At 37.6% G+C, this 19866-nt stretch overlaps 4 protein-coding genes across 5 annotated transcripts; 1 reads left to right on the top strand and 3 right to left on the bottom strand.

Moving 5' to 3' along the window:
• Positions 1–243: 243 nt before the first annotated feature.
• LOC105267043 (uncharacterized) lies at positions 244–4793 on the bottom strand. The gene is made up of 3 exons (XM_011305620.1): positions 4642–4793; positions 2313–3199; positions 244–2233 (listed from the first exon to the last, which is right to left on the bottom strand). Exons 2-3 carry the CDS (start codon positions 3181–3183, stop codon positions 1671–1673), a joined length of 1434 nt encoding a protein of 477 aa, XP_011303922.1. The 5' UTR covers positions 3184–3199; positions 4642–4793; the 3' UTR covers positions 244–1670.
• A 3493-nt stretch (positions 4794–8286) lies between these two features.
• Positions 8287–10834, bottom strand: Tmem43 (Transmembrane protein 43). 2 transcript variants are annotated; one of them, XM_011305619.1, is made up of 7 exons: positions 10693–10834; positions 10471–10602; positions 10348–10396; positions 10036–10221; positions 9657–9889; positions 9046–9552; positions 8287–8891 (listed from the first exon to the last, which is right to left on the bottom strand). In XM_011305619.1, exons 3-7 carry the CDS (start codon positions 10360–10362, stop codon positions 8606–8608), a joined length of 1227 nt encoding a protein of 408 aa, XP_011303921.1. In that variant the 5' UTR covers positions 10363–10396; positions 10471–10602; positions 10693–10834; the 3' UTR covers positions 8287–8605. The 2 variants fall into 2 exon arrangements, with proteins under 2 accessions (XP_011303921.1, XP_011303919.1); XM_011305617.1 differs by having other exon boundaries at positions 10348–10602; positions 10693–10833.
• A 10-nt stretch (positions 10835–10844) lies between these two features.
• On the top strand, positions 10845–13450 carry NO66 (Bifunctional lysine-specific demethylase and histidyl-hydroxylase NO66). Its single transcript, XM_011305616.1, has 3 exons — positions 10845–10943; positions 11424–13217; positions 13358–13450. Exons 2-3 carry the CDS (start codon positions 11424–11426, stop codon positions 13427–13429), a joined length of 1866 nt encoding a protein of 621 aa, XP_011303918.1. The 5' UTR covers positions 10845–10943; the 3' UTR covers positions 13430–13450.
• Positions 13451–13712: 262 nt separating this feature from the next.
• On the bottom strand, positions 13713–16778 carry LOC105267040 (multiple coagulation factor deficiency protein 2 homolog). The gene is made up of 5 exons (XM_011305615.1): positions 16586–16778; positions 14596–14760; positions 14380–14466; positions 14063–14193; positions 13713–13874 (listed from the first exon to the last, which is right to left on the bottom strand). Exons 2-5 carry the CDS (start codon positions 14751–14753, stop codon positions 13738–13740), a joined length of 513 nt encoding a protein of 170 aa, XP_011303917.1. The 5' UTR covers positions 14754–14760; positions 16586–16778; the 3' UTR covers positions 13713–13737.
• Positions 16779–19866: the final 3088 nt, after the last annotated feature.

Below are 19866 nucleotides of genomic sequence, written 5' to 3'. Positions count from 1 at the left end.
GAATTCCTCGCTATCCCAATGGCTTTGTTTCTATCGAAATCCATCATGCCGATCGATACTATCAGCCAATTGCCAGTGGAAATTATTCTCCTGACAGACAGTGATAAACGCGTAATGCATCAGTTTATATTTACGCAACGAATATAGACAATTTTTGATCAAAATGATATTTATTCAACATTTAACTTTCTATAATCGTAAACGAGTAAAGGTCGCCAGTGAAACCTCACAATTCCAATTAAAACTACAATCTAAATGCGAAATCGGAATAAAATTAACTAATTACTTGTACAATTATGATTATAAGAATAATATTGAGGTAGAATCTGGAGTATAGCATCGAGGCACTTCCTTTGTACTTAGTCTCGGATAAAACCTTAAATATATATTAATTACAAATGATCCTAAAATAATCGATCCATGATGAAATCATTGCTTCGTTCTCGCTAAAATGGATTAATGAGAGATTGAACGCTAATAAATTAGCCTGAATAACGAGCTTAGAATATGCATTGATAATTTTTCAACCGACGAGTACGACGGGTACATTAGGGATAACGTTAGTACGTAATATGTACTTGCCAGGATTCCATGGTTTGTTACCAAATCATCTTCGAAGACATGAGACTCTAGAGTAGATGAAACTGAATCTCTAGGTTCGCATATCCCAAAAGAAAAGAATTACAATGAAATATTCTCATAGATCGACGGTAACTTCATATTTATAATTAATAGTCTCGGTGGTAACTGTTTACGGAATACAATGACGTCCAAATGATTATTTAAATATATCATCAGTCTTATATATCCCATGACCGATTGAACATTAATATTTACCAGAAATTGCGTATTGAGCAACATATTGCCACAGTATCCCAAGGCCACATTCAATTTTTTTTACTTGTCATCTCATTACGATTTAATTTTTAATCTTAAAATTTTTATATAGCAAACATGATAATTCCTCCTTGTAACATCTCTTTCTAAATTATGCTATCGCTTGTGATGGGAGAGTTCTTCCAATTTGTTTTCGCGAATTCCTGGGAAGCCGTGGATCAGATTGTCATGGTCTCTCAGAAATTTGTGAAAAACTTGAATAATGGCCACCGAAGAGCCACTGCACACATTTTCCAATTCTTCGATTCCTATATTTACATCACAATAGATTTTTAGGCTTTATAATAGATTCCATCAAATGAATTTCTACATCTCTACCACAAAAACCTACATTACATAATATGAACAATTCCACTACTCAATAACCATGAAAACCGATGTGGCTATTGTCTTCAGCGTTTTCGATGCGCATGCTAGAGAAGTCTTATAATGAAAACGTAAAAAATAAATAATTGAAACTGAATAAAAATCTGAATAATTCAAATATGACAATTATCTGATAAGGCATACCAGTAATTGCCCAGATATCAGTATTAAAATTTAATCAGAGATTTATCAATCTCAGTTTGAACACTATATAATTTTCAGTCCATTCATCGCTCAAAGAAAAGATAAAGTCCCTCTCAGTCTCATGAAAGTTCGTCAATCACTCACGTAATCAGTTCTGGGGGTGAGTTATACTTCTCCTTGATGTGGTACTCAGCAGGTGAAGTAATTACACTAGTTCGGACTATCGAATCTCATCAGAGCATAATCCTGCATCAGTGTAGCCCTCAACTCTGGAGTGATTCACCCATTTCCTCCTTACTATGCTGATTACCAGGTGATACAATGACATTTGTCCGCTGAACCGAGAGATCCTGGACATCATCCTGAATCGCCTCTTGACTGTCATCATGAGGTGTAGAACAGCGTTCAAGATTCACTGGACTAGCATCAGAATTTTCAGATGGCTGATGAGTATCCTCTTGAGCCATTGGGCTGGGACTTCCCTTTATGTTCTCCAGGCTGGCTCCGAATTTCTCAGACAGCTGTGGACCTTGACCCTGGGCCATGTCCAGAAGAGCCATCGAGGCGTCATCGTGATCCGACATACTTCTGTAAATATCTCCATTACGATTGCCACCAATTCCATGAGGGAAAGCACCGCTGCTACTGCTACGATGTCGCTTGATATTTCTTTGGGTTCTGATGCCCATCTTCTTCACCTTGTCGTAGAGAGTACGAGAGGGAATTCCCAAGGCTGTCGCCACTGCCAGGGCGCATTCACCATTTTCCACTTGTTTTATGGCTTGTGCCATCTGCTCTTTTGAGTACAGCTTGTAATTTTTTCCACCTTTTAAAGAAGAAGCATTGAGATATTACGGATCGAGTGCAATGATCATTTATAATAAGAAATTGAGATTTCAACTTACTGCTCTTGCGTTGTTGATGCTCCTGAGATGATCTTCTCTTCGTTCCCTTTTTACTTGAGACGTCGGCAGTGAAGGCGCTGTGTCCGTTGAACTCAGTTGGTAGATCAAGACTGTCATCGACGGGAATGGGGATTTTTGAGCTGTCTGGGTGCCCCTGGCCCAAGACATTCCTCAGGATCTCTGAGTGCCGACTGTGTCCGGTCTCTGAATGGCTGGGAATATAAGGTGGATTCAGTGTTGATGATTTTCGACCCAGAAGAGGACTGAGGACCGATTCAGCTGCCAGGGAGAGATTGGTCAAGTGGTTAACGCTTTCTGAGGGGATGTATGGAGCTCCACTACGCGGTGATGACGCGTACTGCTGATACGGAGCAGACGTGGAATGTGCAGGTGAACGTGGTGTCTTCAGGTCTCTACCATTTGGAATGTTGTAATCGGTGCTGCTGATGGTGGGCGATGGTGAGGGTGATTCATGAGTATCCTGGGGCTCGTCGTTAATCAGACCCTTGACCTTCAGCAGTTTTGCCACCTTGAGCAAATCATTGAGTCTCTCCTGGAGAACACAAATTTCACCCTGGTACATGTACTCGAGGATTGCCTCAATCTCCCAGAATTTAACACCTGGTAGCAGAAGCATCAGGTACTGCTCGTGAGAGGGTGCCTGGGTAAACAACTTCTGGAAGAATGTCGAGCACACAGCAAGCACTACCCTGTGACACTTGATGGATGTCGGACCAGACTCATCCTCCACAACCAGGAGAACATCGGTGAATGCCTGCTTCTGGAGAAGCTCGTGAAATGTCGATTGGAGATGTGTACTGTGATTGTTCCACCGGAGGCAGTACTGCTGCTGGAATTGTGAAGACTCCATTGCCGAATGAGTCAGCCTGGAATTTGAAAGAAGACCTTCGTCAATCGCGAATAGTTCAGAGTTCATTATCTATGTAATGGATATTTTGGAATGTCATGTGATGATCATGTGCATGACTCATGGCGAACATGACATTCAAGGTTGAATCACTGGCATTGTAACTATGACTCACATTTTTGGCAGTTTCGAGTGCACCATTTTTTAATAATAAAAAATTGATTTGTCTATTTTTAAAAATTTCTGCGATAATTGTTTTTGCAAAATTGTAAAAATTGAGTAATTTGTTGAATTATGGGAGAAATGGGGGAGAATTGAGGGAGAATTGACCGGTAAAAAAAAAAAATTTCGAAAGAATTGTTTATAACATTTGATTCCACGTGGTGCTTCGTTGACGGTTGAAAATAGTATGCGCAACTACTTAGCAAGGCCAAAACTAACAAACAGAACCCGGAATATACCCATTTGCACGTGATTGGTGGATCTCACCATTCAGGGACATCTGCAGACATTCGGTTGGTGCAGAAATCCCAGGCAAAAGTTAATCCCTGTTGTTTTCGCAATAACAACAACAAATATCAAGTATTTAATGATTATTTTGAATTATTTCAACGCGCAGGATCTGCCAGTCGCTTCAACTCCATTTGTAGAAACTAATCCAATCATTAAGTTCATAATTACCCATATTTTTCATTTATTTTGGAGACGATACTTTTGATCGGGTCTGTCCTTACACGTGAAAATGTATGTGTAATGACGCCTTAGTTACTTACACAAATGCAAGCGTCGCCATTTCTGTATGTACGACTCATCGCTATTAGTTCTCCCCTCCAATACATTTTACGGAATTGATGTTTTTCGAGTTAAATATTACGAGAATAGCGTATTTTTTTAAAAATTAGAAACAATTCTGCGATATGTCTGGTACTTTGTTGTTATCATTGATGAATTTTTTATTGAATTCTGAGAAAATATTCAATCGCAAAACAAGATTATCTTCGGAGCTGTTCACACACTTTGCTCCGCCCATAACTCATGTTTTGAAGATTCCACGTTACTTTGATTATCTCAACAATTAAAAACTTAATTTTATAACTTGTTACACTTTTGCGGAGGTTTCGAGGATATCAGCAATTTTTTTTTTCAATATCCCGACGCTTTCCGATAAAATGTCCACTGCGCGTCTTGATATTAACGCACGTTGCAAGTCTCTTCTTTTGCAAGAAGATGTTCATTTAATAATTATGTATTTATTCAATAAATAACGAGGATAATGAATCCATATTATACATTCAGTTATTTAATCTCGACATGAATCTCCTGCGATTGCTGGAAATTGTCGGAAAATGGCGACTCAAAAAACGTAAATAAAACCGATAAACGAGAGATTAAAAAAATCGATAATTTTGTTTTTCTCGGAGAACTGAGTAATGCGTAAAATAGTGTGCAATAAAAACTTACGTTGAGAGTTGCGATGTAATTAGACTTCTGCGACGCGCAATTTCGGCGTCATCAAATGAAAAATTTTGAAATCGCCCGATGTGGTGAAAACTGGCGAGCGATGTTCTGGGATAAATTCAAAAATTCCAGATAATTTTCCGTTTTTCCAGGTATCAGCACAGGTTGCAATGTGAAAATGGAATAATCATGGGATAAAATGGAGGAAAATGTACGAATATCAAGTAACCAAGTCAAGATGGTGCACGAATAACGACAAACGTTGAAATGGTGTATTCGAAAGACTGGAATGAGGGTCTAGGGCTTGGGGAAAAGCCAGTGCCAGGGATTTTTCGGTGGATGGTAATAAAGGACTGGGAAAGGTCGGATGCCCAAAATGGTTGTGCTGGGAGAGGGGAAAAATCGGCTTTCCCCTCTTCCTCGGGACCTCAGACGCCCAGGAAAACCAAGGGATCGACAGAGACACATCATGTGAAAAACTTCTTGTGGAGGGGGAGAAATTTTTAGGTACACACACACGTATACGCATCTTTATCTAATGTGCACTAGGTGTGCGATGTGCATGGGAAATAGAAATCGTTGGAAATTTTAATGGCCATTTCAAATTATTCGGTCTTATCTCTCCTCGTTTATAAGAAATGCTATTAGAGGAATTACTTGGTAATTGTTAGAGTTATTAGTGTAATGTTTATGGGAGGATTTTGCAAATCGATACGGGGGGAATCATTTAGTGGATTCGAAATTCAAAGGGAAATTTTATTTGTTCGAGGAATTTTATGGGATTTAGCAGGAAATTCAAATTTGTCGGTCCGTTGCGAATTCAGGGAAAGGAATTGTAAAGTTTTGGCGAATAAATATTTCATTCGGGGAATTTATTTTGGATTCAACAGGTACGCGAATTATCTTACTTGATAATCTCTAGGTACTTCAGTGTTTTTCGATCATAATTTCATTATTCTTATGATTTACATTATTATACTGTCCCATAAAATTATGTAAACTAAAAAATAGAAGGGGAAAGAAAAAGTCGCGAAATGATGACCCGAATTTTCAGGTGTAAATGTCGCTATCTGTCTCAGATTCCAAGATATTTCCTGAAGACTTGATTAAATTGACGTCAACAATTTTCGGAATGAAGTGTCGTGCCTGAAACACCATAATATTTGATGACCGAATTATGAAACACTCGCACTTGATTGAGCGGTTTTTTTCTTCACTTCGGTGAGACTCTGTGTGAAACACCTGCGAGAATTCTGAAAAAAGGCAGAACGGAAAGTCTATCCCCACCAGAATATTTCCCTCAACTTTAGGGTCGAAAAGTTATCGCATTTTCCAAAGAGAAACCATTTCCCACTGCCTGCAGATAATTTTTTTTATTGAAACCTCCATTGTTTGTAATAATCCCAGCGAAACAAAAAGTAAAAAACCATTGGGGAGTATTTCATAATTTCCAATCAATCGCACGATTAAACTATTTTTTAAAAATGATTCATCATTATCAGAGGAATATTCTGTTATCTGCACTCTCTAGGGAATCCATACTTTAAAGAAAGAATTAAAATGTTGAAGGGATAATTTTTAATTAATTGAATTTTGATACGCGAAAAAACCTGCGACATTCCCTTAAATCTATTTTTTCATTCGGCGTCCACTCGTACGAAAAATGGAAAAACTATTGTTTTGCAGATAAAATAATTTGTTGTGAGTAATTCGCGAATTTCAGACTGCTAATTACTGGAAATTAATTAGTCCGACAGAATTTACGGTGTGGAAAAAAATAAGGCTACCCACACGCCGATGTCTTTCACGTGATTTTACTCCTTTCTGCCATCACATCGGCGAGCGCAATTTATTCGCCATTTTGACTAAAGCAACAATAAACCCTGATAAATGATATATTTTTTTATTTTTACATATAATTGATCTATAAATATTCAATATTTATTGAATAATTGAGGATTTTTAATAATATAAACGTCGGATGGAATATAATTACACGTCAGGACTTTTGTCAAATTTCCTTTTGTGTAAAGTAAATTTGGGTGATAGAGAAAATCTAGAAGCATTCACTGAAGCTTGATGATTTTTCTCAGGTGCCTCTTAGGGAATAAAGAAATTGAGAAGTTAGAAAACTCGTTTTGTGCATAATGGACCACAGGGTTTGGTTTCACCTCAGATATAAGAACAGACAGTATTTGAAGGCCGTTGACCGACGGACAGGTACATTTTGACTATCGATACTGTACTCTACCTGCCTCAATACAATACCTTCCCCAGTGGATCTGTCTAGATGATTTCTCAAGGGACAAGGGATTTTCCCGTCGACTGAATTCCTCCCTGTGAATTCTACCCCAAGTTATTCATCCTTACGCCACCAGATGATTTATTTCAATTTTTATTCAGAGATTATTTGGAAAATGGAAAATTGGAATTTTCGTCATCGAAATAATTCGGATTTTCGCTTTTTCGTGTTATTTTTAGGGTCGGGGCCCAGGAAATGGAGTTTTTCCTGGGCCGCATTCGTGGGCCGCATCGGTGGGGACCGGTTGCAATAAAAAATGGCTGAAGTGGGGGAAGACGTCGACTCCGAAGGGATCTGAACAAAAAAAATGATGGGAGAAAAAAAGGCGAGGGAAGGTAGAAACGATAGTGAGTCAAAAATACGTGAAAAAGAGGGGCCTAGATAGGCGTGGGGGACTTATCTGTTTGAAATTTTGGGCCCCATGGCAAACCGGTCTTTTTCTCTCTCGCTCTTGCACTCTGCCCTTCTCATCCCTACGGTTTTCATGGAATGTAACACAATGTAAGGACTGCGGTGTTGCCCCACGCATGCACAACATGTGTCGGCGGTCCCCTTCATTTTTCCACTTTGCCCTCATCCCCATCGTCTTTCTGGTAGATGCACAGGAAAACTCCAACATTGTGTGAAAAATTTACCATCGCGGAAATCCACGCGAAGTCAGATGAATTTTTAATGAAAATTTCGAATTCTGTCAATGAATGAATTTGTTCTGATGAATTTTTTTTTTACTCGAAAATTGGAAATTATGGAAAATTTATTTTTGCATGACAAATTAAATGGAATTCTTTTGTTGGATATTTAATTGGTTTGGGGCAGGTATTCGAGGGGACAATGGTTTGCATAATTTAGAAAGTAGTGGGGCGATTGTTATTTTTTGATGAAAAGAATTTTCGATTCTTGGCTTTTGTTATTTTATTTTTTTGCTCTTTCGAAAATGCAAATTTTCTATTTATTCATTTTTTGGGTGTTCTCCATTAATATTCATTCGTGCGAATGTGAAATTCACCGCCAATTCGTTGTGATATCGAGGCAAGCTAGGGGCCCTAGATCCTAGATGTGGGGATTTCCTTTGGGATCCCCCGGTATACGTCTCACAAATGAATCCGCCGTTCACTCAGGAATAATTTTTCTACCACTATTTTTTTGCAATAATAAAATAGACTTTACTTTAGAAATTAATTTCTTTTAAGACTTGATTTGAAGTGCAAACCGAGAAATTTCTCCGGATTACCTTCTCTCAAGATGAAAAAATTTTCTAAAGCTGTCAGGTATTATAAAATTAATCAAGTCTGCACATTATTATTAAGGAATATTACATATTTTTTATACTCAAATCACATTAGAAATATACGAAAATTAAACTTTATTACCACTAATTCAATAATTATTTTATAGGTTGGAGTAAGGATGAGATTTTTTCTACAATAAAAATTATTTGAACAAAATTATGCGCATCATTATTATAAAATTTGAACGTCATTGTGAAAAAAATGTAAATACAGTAGAATTACAAGATGTAAACAATCCATTGGGTCATCCGGTGAGGAATTGAATTCCCATCCAAATAAAGCCGAAAAATAAATTTCTTATTCGAATTTCCTATTAAAAAATGACTATAACGCGACTATAACGAAAGTCTACTGTACATAAATAATAAATAAACAATCAGAATCTCCTGTACTGATCCCTCTGCTGATTTTGTCTATTGCACGAAGTAAAGGTTGAATATACGAATGGCACCATCGATGCAAATGCCAGACAGAGAGCTACAATTGGCCTGTACCACACCCAGGCAAATCCAATGACTAGAAGGCTAATCGACATTGATACTGACATTGTCATTGAATCAATAGCTATAATTCCACAGAGAAACGAAGAGTTTTGGATAATCGTTGTCAAAATATTGGCGAGACAACTAGCTGCGACAAACAGAACAAGCCACCCTAAGCCCCTGTAACGAATAATTAATTTATCAATAACTCAATTAACTTTAATTCAATGTAGATATTTTTCTATGAAATAATCTGAATAGAATTATTATTTTTCAATCATTAAGAATTGACAGCAATTGATTAATCATCACATATTTTATATTTTTTAATTACCTGATAGTCCAAGTGCGCCAATAATTATGCACATGTTCCAAATGAAACATTCTATCAACTGTAAGTCTGTGTTTCCTCTGGAGAAGGATCTCCTCCCCCCTGGATGTGACATATGGAACAATTGTTCCCTTCTCCAGCTTGCCCACAATTGAGAAGATCTCACCGACTTTCCCAGCGTAAGAGAATAAAATCCTCAAGTCACCAACCCGTGGATTCCACAGATCTAAAGAGTGATAGTAGAGGCCAGAGTGCATTTTTATGTCTCTACGCTCTGGTCTCTGGTCACTGGTGATCTGAATGAAGTCATTGAACTTCTTCTTCAGTTCCAGTCCCAATTTTATCACACCTATCCCTGCCTCGTCTGCTATCTGGACTTGACTCTTTATTGCGACTTCCTTCGGGTTCTCGTGACCAGTGCGAATGTAGAATGAGTCTGAGTCGATCAGCTTGTCACGCCATTCGGTGGTGTAGTAGTAATTTTTGTCTTCTTGGATTTCACCGGCATAACTATTGAATATTCAATATTTTGAATAGAAATTTTTATTATGAAATATGGATTATTTTACGACGTTTGGAGGATATTGGTACCCGGATTTTTTATCAGAACTTACGTTCTCTCCTCTTCGATTTCCACCCACTGATAGACTTGAACTCTTCTTTTTAATTTAATCCCTTCCACGATAACTCCATAATCAGGCTCTGTGAGGGGTTCAGACGTCCAGATTGGTCCAGAAAGGTGAACCAATTTTCCGTCGTACTCTGGTGGAATTTTCTTCATGTCTGTGATCGTGGCCACATTTTCCAGAGCTTCGTCTAAGGATCTAGCAACCGATGCTGCTTTTCCCTATAAAAATCCCAAAGTCAAATAATTCATTAAATTAATAAAATTACACTGAAACATTTTTGATGAAGAAGGTGAAATGAAATAAAATTTTGTAATCAATTATTTTTGTAAATAACTGGTGTATCAAAATATAGGGATTCTGTTACTTCATTCCAAAAAAGGAGACACATCCCAGTGGCAAATAAAATAGATCCAATGATGGCTGTCAACCATGACTCCCTCAGCTGTTCTGCAATTGTCTGTGGAACTCGATTAATTCCAGGTCTCCTCTGATTCAGAGGATCAGTCTCTACTGATTCACCCCTTTGAGATGCTCTCCTCGTCAAATTTCCCTAGAGGTTCACGAAAATAATATTTCAATTTAAAATCCACTCGAACATAGAATCTATATCATAGAATATTCCTGTAGGAAAATGTTAAAATACGTAAGAAAAAAATGCACATTGCGATTGTCTCACGTTATTTCGATGCATGTCGTCACTACAAGAATTCCTGAAGTATTCACAGCTGAAGAAAGTCAACGGAGTCCAACAATTGGCAAATATCCAGAACACGACATTTTTCAATATTATCCATATTACCTAAACTCAAAGTGAGGTTAACAAATCATCCAAAGTCCATTGAAGGGTGAGAACACCAAGACAACAAATCAGTAATCCTCTGTCTTGTCATCCGATAATATCCCAATTATTTTATCAGTAATTAACATTCACCTGTAATGACAAATGAAAATATTGTTGAATAAGAACTTTTTTTAAGAGGAATCCCAATAAATCATGCAAAAAAAAATAGTTTAAGATTACCCTCATGTTCAAATGGAAGTTATCCTTTAGAGAAATGGAAAATCATTTTATAATTTCATCACTTTATTTGAAATATCGAATTTTATGGGCTGTAAAAGGAGACAAGTAATAATCCTTTCAACAATAAACGATTTATTATCACATTTTCTCTCGATAGAACAGATCCCTTCATTTCCTGGAAAACAAATAAAAGCTGTATCTTTGTTCTCCTCGACTGTAAACACATGTGAGGCATTCAAACACGAGTCGAGGTGAGTCTCCGGCTTTTACAGAATTAACATATTTAATCTTGATTAATTGACACGATTATTAGTGTTAGATCGTCATGGCGTTTGCAAGAAGAAGTAAAAACGTTTTCTCCTCAATTTGAGCCATGAGAAACACAATGAGTTGACGGAAAAGTGTTTCTAACCTTGAAAAATCGTTTTCCACAATCAGAATTCAATATCAGAAATGTTGACAGAAATCTTGGAATTTTGTTGAATTATTATTAAACATTGATCGATGAAAAAAATAATCATTTTAGTAGAAAATAGTGAAGGGCTTTTTGGTCTAACATTTTATCTGGTGTTCTCACTGGAAATCAATAGCTGTAGATATAAATTGGCGATTTTTTTGCTTCCGAATGGAAGCATTGCAATTTCTTTATTTTTTCTCAATTTTTACAAATTTTTCAAAAATCTTCGGTTCAAATTTTCATGGAAAAATTAATTTATCCCTCGTCAATGCAGATGGATAATACAAAGCTCCTGTCAGCTTTCGCTGTCCACTCAAAACGTCGTCGAAGTGCTGAGACAACCCCAGGACCAGCTAGACCAAAACGCACACGTTCAGCAGTGAGCGAGTCTCAAAAGCCCGAGATCTCTAAGACCTCAAAACTGAGTCTCTTACCTCAAGTGAGTATCGAGGACATCGCAAAGACCTCGAAGAAGACCCCTAAAAGAGCTACGAACGGTATGCAAAAGACAGTAAGTGAGGATGAAGAAATAACACAAAAGAAGAGTCCAAAAAAAAAGAGGAAGTCAGAGTTTTCGGCAGCAGTCAATGGGAAAAATGCAGTTGAGGTTGAAGACGTTGCTGTTGCTACCGGAAATGCCTCGACAGTCACAGATGAGATTCCAAAGATCAAGAAGGAGGGGAAGGGAGAGCAGCAGGACAAGAGGAGCTTGAAAAGTGAGAAAAATAAAAGATTGAGCAATTCAAAAGTTCTTCCTGACGACAAGGCGAATGACGAGCGAGAGGAGATTTTAAATAATATCAATCCACTGGAAGAGGCTACCACTCTATTCAATTGGCTCATTCATCCGGTGGTGAGCGATGATTTTTTTAAAAATCACTGGGAGAAGGCCCCTCTCCACATAAAACGCAACAGTTCCAGCTACTACAGACTCCTGATGACAAATTCACAGATTGACGATATTCTTCGTCGGTACCACATCCTCTTCACGAAAAATCTGGATCTAACCGCATATGTGAATGGAAAACGAGAGACATACAACCCTGAGGGGAGAGCACGTCCAAGTGTTGTATGGGATTATTACTCGAATGGGTGTTCAGTTCGAATGCTGAACCCTCAGACATTTATTCCAAAGCTCCACAATCTCAATGCCTCCCTCCAGGAGTTCTTCCACTGCTTCGTAGGAGCTAATTTCTACCTGACACCTCCAGGCTCTCAGGGTTTTGCTCCCCACTATGACGATATTGAGGCATTTATTTTGCAAATCGAGGGTAAAAAACGCTGGAGGCTTTACAAGCCGAGAAATGTCTCTGAGTTCCTCCCCAGGTATTCCTCGAAGAACTTCGATTCCTCGGAGATTGGACAGCCCATTCTCGATGTTGTTCTCAGTGCTGGGGATTTTTTGTACTTTCCCAGGGGGACGATTCATCAGGGGGAGACCCTGGAGGATGCACACAGTCTTCACGTGACCCTCAGTGTTTATCAGAGAAATTGCTGGGGTGATTTCCTGGAGAAACTCGTGCCTGAGGCTCTGAGAACAGCTATATCTGAGGATTCAGATTTCAGGGTGGGACTGCCTTTGGGATATCTCAGGGATGTTGGGAGTGCTTATGCTGGGAGGGACAGTAACACCAGGAGGATGATGATGGAGAAGACTAGGGAACTCCTGCACAGGATGATCGAGAAAATCGATCTGGATAAAGCAGCTGATGAAATGGCCAAGGGACATATTCATGATTATTTACCACCGGTTTTGGCACCTGTTGAGCTGCAGTGCTCTGTCTGTGAGGATGGCGAGAGGATGGTAGGGGCTAAAGTTGTTAATAGAGTAGAGATTGAGCCTGACACTATGATCAGGCTTGCCAGGCAACATGCTGTTAGGCTGATCAGGGAGAACAATACCTGGAGGATTTATTACTCTGCTGATAACACGAAGGAGTACCACGAGGTCGAGCAACAGTTTCTCGAGGTTGGGGACGAGTACGTGACGGCTATTATGCAGATTATTGAGACTTATCCAGAGTTTATTAAGGTCGATGACTTGGAGATTGAAGGGGAGCAGAATAAGGTGAGTTCGGGGGACTTTGAAATTTTTTTTCTCATGGAGATTCCACTGACTGAAAAATGAAGAAAATTTATTTTATTTTTTTATAAAAATGTAATTAATTATAATTGTTGGTTAAGATGATTTTTTTTTATTGGTTTCAGATTCAAGTTGCAAGAGATTTATGGGAAAAAGGTATAATCCTCAGTGATGTGCCTCTACCAGTATTGGATTAATATTTAAAAAATGTTATAATATAGAATCCAAAGTTCTAAAAATGAGTTCAAAGCAGAACTAAAATTATTTCAGGGCAATTTCATTCAGGCTTATGTTTAATAATTAGATAAATCTGTGAGTCAGATTAATTATTCTCAGGACAATCTATGGGATAGATTAATTTTTAGAAATATCCACGAGGACCAATCGATTAATATTTCAAATATCTTTATTTTTCTCGATTTAGCAATAACGTATTTTTTTCTTTGTTTCTTCATTATTTCAGACGCGACATTAATTAGCAGTCAATAGTATAAAAATATGAATATTAGATTTCGAGTTTCAAGTCTTTTTGAGGTTTTTCAGTATCGCCACCGGTTTTTTGTCTAGCTAGGACATATTCGATGTACCCCAGGTATCCGTCGTGGTCAAGATCGTCTTCCTCGAGGACTCGATCTATCAATTCTACCCAGAAAATCAATACATTGGATTTAAAAAGAATATTCAATATTGAAAATTCAAACTGAAGTATTTCAGTGATGAATATTTGGTTGATTAGAATAATCAATTCTAATTTCTTTTTATATTTTTAGTTATTCATTATCATTTATGTTATTCGATGAAAATCCACTGCAATATTTTGTAACTCTTACCCACAATAAATGGAATTTGACTGGCTTCATCGACTACTTCATGGTCATCTTCGTCGTGGTGAAACGAATGTTGAATCGCGTGCAACATCTCTAGACCGTCGAGCTTTGTGTTGTTGTCAACATCATGAGCTCTGGTGATTAAAAAAATTATGATTTGGATAGATTGCGATTAAAAAACTCCACTGATAAATAATGACACCAAATATATCCATTATTTATTATTTCCAGAAAATGAAAAATATTATTTCGCGTAACAAATCCATATTTTATCAAATTTAATTTCACCTATTGGATTATGGGATTGGATTATTACTTACTGGAAATAATAAAAGTCTAGTTGCTGCTCAGTCATTTTAGATACGTCGATTTCATTGCCGAAATCGCCCATGTCCTCTATCAAATGCCTGCAAAAAATTATTAACAATTTTTCTTTAATTCAGGGAATTAAAAAAATTGAATTCCATAGAAAATTCCATTTGATAGTTACTATAAAAAAATTCAATCATAAATATAAAAAGTGATTGAATGCTCACGCAGTGTCATGCAACAGTTGTGTATCCTGTGTGAGTTTGACATCCCTCTGGGGTGTATAATGATGATGGGAGACTGATCCTCGAGGATGATGAGGTCCCCGGAATCCGTAAACCGCACATAGACACGTACCAATGACAATCAATCCAAACATCTCCATATTATCCCTGTAATCGTCAGATAAATAAAAATCAATGATTAATTCCCTGGCATCATCCAGCGAAGCCTGTGTGGGTACAATGAGACCTGCTGGAGTCTGATTTCGCGTTAAAAGTACTCAAGAAGAGGGTGAAGGAAAACGCCCCCTGGCCATCGACAGATGGGCCGATTTGGGGGGTCTGGCGGTAATTATTATGCGATTACCCACAAGCCCATTGATTTACATCGGTGGACCGTCCAGGGGGTTCCACCGATATGCCAGGACCGATGAGAGATAGAATAGGGGAAAGTACTCCCTTGGACGGAAATACTTGTCACTCGTGTCTCAGGGGAGCTCTTCGTCAATCGTAAACAGTATTTCAATTTTTATGAGTGATATCCAGTGATGAAAGGGTTCGCCCACGAAAATAAGTATTTTATAAAAATTCTTTCCGGAATTCAAGAATTCCAGAAGATTATTCGCTCGCGAAAGATTCTGGGGAAAATTGTCAATATTGATGAAGAGAAATTAATGAATAGGATAAAATGTAAAATACTATTGATTTGAGTTTAGTTTTTCGGACAGGTGAAATGGTTGGAGTGAAAAATCAAATGTTTTGACGAATGTGTTTATCAGTTATTCTGTAATATGAGTGAGTATTTGAAAGTAGGTGTAAGGGAGACAAGTACTCTTGTGAGGTACTCGGATTTAGGGTGTACTTAGGAATGAAGTGAATGTACCGATGCATATGTTGATTCGAGGGGGTTGAATATATCCCCCTTTTTTGGTAGTTGCAAGTGGACCCCCATGGACACTCAGCCCCCTGTATTGGGTGCGAAACAGTAGAATTGGAGACCAACACTCCCTTTGGGGTGTCGAAATCCATAAATAATTTATATCATTTGGTCCATTCAGTGGGAGATTGACAGAGAAAAAAATTGCCGAACAAATGCGATGGACATATGTACCTGTCTCGCCTTACGACTCGTTACAACAGAAATTTCTATTTGCTCTAATAATTTTCACCAACAATTTTTCATTTAAGGACCGGTTGGATTATCTGGAAAAGATAATTTACTCCAAAATTGGGATTCCTAATTACTCTGGCAATTAATCGTTTTTTTTTTCAATAATTGTTAGCTAGCGTTCTAGCGGTTGTCAACGACTAGAACGCTAGTTAACAATTATCGAAAAAAACAATTAATTGGCGGAATAATTAGGAATCCCAATTTTGGAGTAAATTATCTTTCCGAGATACTCGATCCGGCCCTTAAACTCATTTGAACTTTCATCTTCTAGTTCTCGATAATTTTGTCTAGATCTTTAAATTCAGAAATCGGTGGATATTTAATGAATAAATTATTTTCGTGCAATAATTGAACTGACGTACCTCAAAAGTTTAAAATTCCCGAAACATTTGCTCTTCAATAAAATCAGATAATCCCTGATAACATATCCCTATCACTCTAACCGATTCTTTGAATTGATTGAATCAGTGATTATTTTATAGAATACCTGATGACAAGTGGAGTAACATGATACCGAAATTTCTAGTGAAATGAATTTTAAATAACCCGCCATCGCTTGATCCTGCGTCCGTGACTATCTGCCTAGATCATCTGATGTCATCCATTAGTTTTTTCAATTCTCTTTTATCTCGTCTCTTGAATTTTCAAATGATTTATTTATCTCTTTTTCAAGTGGAATATTTTTTCCCTTAACCCACAGAAATATTTTTACACTATTTATTTTGCGTTTCGACTACAAAAATATTTTTTATGCGACGCGAATATTGAAGGATTATTTGTAAAATAACTTGGGGTAGGAATTAGGTGTGGATTGTTTATATTTACTTGATTTTTGTTGTTGTCTTTGGATGGAGGCACTACCCCTTCTCCTGTCACACGATTTCACCCCCAATCCACAGGTTTTACAGGTGTTGATCTTCCCCAGGCTCAGGATGATTTTAACCCGGCTAGTTTCTACCAAGGGTGCGCTGTCATCCAGCCGAAAATTTTCCATCCCCCGTATCCTCGTACACCCCAACGATTATCGACGTTTTTAGTCAGACCTGCGTCAACGCAATCCTGCGCTCCACTGTCTATTTTTTTTCTGTCACTCGCACTTTTTTTTCAGGACACTGCACGAAAAAGAAAATCAATTCGATATATATTTTCGGTTGGCTATCGATTTTCATCTCGGAATGTTCTCTCGATACACTCTCGATATCTCGATTTATTGATGGATATGTATGTATAAATCGATAATATTGATGTTATATTGATTAACGTAAATGATCGATTCGGAAATCGAATTTTGTGATTGAATACTCAATATTTTAGAGTTTTTCGGTTCAAATTATTTGAAAACTATTAGAATTTTTATTGAAGACTTCAACCAAAAATTTCCTACATTTATCAATTCCAAAAAAATCAAAAACGTCGTTCCCAAAATAAAAAAATTCCCCCGGATTCTCAAAAAGCCGCTAATCAAAATAGTAAAAATAGTATAAAATCTGGAGTAAATCACTTCTAAAAATGGCCACCAATATTCTCCTGATCCAAACTAGAAAGAGTAATTACCAAAATGTATACTTCACTCTCATTAATTTTCCCCCGTAATTAGCAACGAAAAAAAAAAAAGTTCGGAAATGTTTATTTTTTGTTTTATCTCAGGCAAGTTTTGAGTGGCAATAGAGGGGCGAATGCAGAGAGGGTGGGATGTGGGTGAGAGATATAGATACGAAAGTTTTTGGTGGGGGGTATGAGGGTAAAATGCGGGTGAAGGGATGGCGAGAGGGAATGGCGCGAGGGGATGAAGTGAGAGGGTGAGATACTCTGAAAGCACAGAGAGGGAAACAGCTGGTTGTCATGACAACGAGAGAGCGTAGCCTAAAGCTATGCTTTTATTGATTCCAAGCCGCAAACAATGTACAGGAGTGTAGATGTTTCGCCCTGTCCTCTCATCTATTTCACAAATTTCTTTTCTATTTCACCATTTACCAACAACAAACCCAGCAACAATAATAACAACAAAATCATCTGGCGGAGTAGTCGAAAAAAATAGCAAACAAGTGTCAATCTCTTCTTCCAATTAATAATTAAGTCGTCCTTCGTCCATTAATAATTAAAGTGGAATGATGTTGTAATGCAATTTTTTTGGGATGAGCAATTGCGGACTATTTTCATGTGCAAATATTTTTCCTGCTTCTTCCTTTTTTTTTTTTCAATGGAATTACGAGGAAAATCGACAGATTGGGACAATGGCAAGTCCTTGCGAGTCATCGAACTGCAAATCGTGTCAATCCGAGATCGCATTTAACGTCTGAATGGTGATGGAGAACACCCACTGGGTTTTCTCGTTTCCAACTTTTTACCACCCGGTGTTACATTTCGAAGTGAAAAAAAATGAATTGGAAAATAATTGTTCGAAGTAGCTGTTTGCAAATTGTCCAGATCATCTGACCGTTAAATTCTCCACGGAATAAACCAATTAACAAATTTTCTCCTTCACAATCAGATGATTCCCGAGTTCCTAAACGAATCAGAAAAAATTCATGATTTTTCTCGGTTGAAATTGATATCTAAAACTGCAATAATGAAGATTCAATTAATCATGCTGAATGCACGAATGAATCCGCGGATTGTCATCTGAATTGAAATTCCCTAGAAGTTCTCCACCATGAGGTGGACAAATTTAATCACCTGGTAACTACCAATAAAGTATTAAAATCCATGCGCGAGTGAATGCGATTGAAAATGCGCGCACATTCGACAATTCTGACGCATGAAAATTGCCCAAAGGGATGCGCCATGAAACCCAGTGATCGATGTTTTCGTGCATATCCTGGTGATCGGTAGTGCTGGCAAAACTGTCCAGTGAAATAATATATTCATAGCTTCCGGATGGTTCAACGTGCGTATATACGATCTGCATCCCACTCCATTTGGTGGAATTCACCCAACCACCCACTTCCTCCCACTCTCCCACCCCCATCCCCCACCCTCCCAAACAACCACCCATCCAACCACCCACCCACTCTTTCATGATATCAAACTTCGACCTCTATTTCCATTAATCACCAAATTACCAATAATAAAAAAAATATTTCAATATATTTTCCACACGAATATACAATTTTTAATATATAATTAATTATATTATAATCTAATATCTAATCTGTTGTTATTATTATTATTTATATTCTGAAATATTATAGTGTATTATTATTATTAGTAACATATTCTTTTTCTGTCTCGATAATTTAAGGAGGGGAAAGAGGGGATACATGTATTTATTAAATTGTTTGATTCTATATAGTTTAGGAAATATATACTATATTATATACTAGAATATATTTCATGTGGTTCATGAAATTCAGGGATTTCTTAACGTGTCTGTGCCCCTCGTTAAAACCACTCTTCCATGGACGAATGGGTTGCCACTTCCGGCAACCGTTCAACACATAGACGAAAATTTTATATACCACCAAAGGTAAATACATAAGCCACGTACACGAAGTCATCTGTACGTGTTACACTGCGGCTAGACTCAACTGCGTCCGTCGAGCGATCGGCAATTTACTTATCGATAAAAAAAAAAAAGAAGTGAGGGAAAAAAAAGGGGAAGAGTCAGGTCGAAGGTAAGCGGGCAAAAAATATCCTGGAGGAGTACCTCGAAAAATAAAAATGAAAGATAAAAAAATATATAACATCGCTGACTTCGTTTGCTTCGAGCATTATTTTTTTCCAACATTTTTCTCATCCATTTCTTTTTTCTCAGCCCCTCGCTATTTTTATGGCGCATTTTTTTATTCTCTCTTTACCCTCTTTCTTTCATTTTTTTTTTTCGCTTGATAAATGCAGCTAAGAGTCGAGGATTGTGCCTCTGGGGCAGGGTGGAGAATATTATTTTTAAAATATTTTAGCTAAATGGGTTAACGTGAGAGGCTTGAGACCACTGAGTGGTTCATACATGGTGAAGGTTTAAAAACATTAGTTGAAGGGCAACAGGAAGATCTGGGGAGTTGGCAAAGAATTTGAGATGCGGTTTATGGGGACCGGGGGTTATTATCAACCTTTTCTCCCTGGAGTCATACTTCAATGGAATGAGGTAATTTATTTGGCAAATTCAG

Source organism: Fopius arisanus, unplaced genomic scaffold (genome assembly GCF_000806365.1).
Source record: "Fopius arisanus strain USDA-PBARC FA_bdor unplaced genomic scaffold, ASM80636v1 scaffold00044, whole genome shotgun sequence".
Taxonomy (NCBI): Eukaryota; Metazoa; Arthropoda; class Insecta; order Hymenoptera; family Braconidae; genus Fopius; species Fopius arisanus.
The sequence above is the reverse complement of the archived record's forward strand: the minus strand, read 5'-3'. Positions and strand labels throughout refer to the sequence as shown.

Bases quoted from the DNA above. Each gene is read 5' to 3' on its own strand.
- LOC105267040 (XM_011305615.1), bottom strand. From the start codon at position 14,753: ATGGAGATGTTTGGATTGATTGTCATTGGTACGTGTCTATGTGCGGTT. The intron at 14,194-14,379 runs GTAAGTAATAAT...TTTAATCACCAG, and splicing joins CTAGACTTTTATTATTTCCA to AGCTCATGATGTTGACAACA. The intron at 13,875-14,062 runs GTAAGAGTTACA...TTTTCTGGGTAG, and splicing joins TCAAATTCCATTTATTGTGG to AATTGATAGATCGAGTCCTC.
- LOC105267043 (XM_011305620.1), bottom strand. From the start codon at position 3,183: ATGGAGTCTTCACAATTCCAGCAGCAGTACTGCCTCCGGTGGAACAAT. The intron at 2,234-2,312 runs GTAAGTTGAAAT...CTTCTTTAAAAG, and splicing joins GCATCAACAACGCAAGAGCA to GTGGAAAAAATTACAAGCTG.
- NO66 (XM_011305616.1), top strand. From the start codon at position 11,424: ATGGATAATACAAAGCTCCTGTCAGCTTTCGCTGTCCACTCAAAACGT. The intron at 13,218-13,357 runs GTGAGTTCGGGG...TATTGGTTTCAG, and splicing joins TTGAAGGGGAGCAGAATAAG to ATTCAAGTTGCAAGAGATTT.
- Tmem43 (XM_011305619.1), bottom strand. The intron at 9,890-10,035 runs GTAACAGAATCC...GGATTTTTATAG, and splicing joins GTCTCCTTTTTTGGAATGAA to GGAAAAGCAGCATCGGTTGC. The intron at 8,892-9,045 runs GTAATTAAAAAA...TATTCGTTACAG, and splicing joins TGGCGCACTTGGACTATCAG to GGGCTTAGGGTGGCTTGTTC.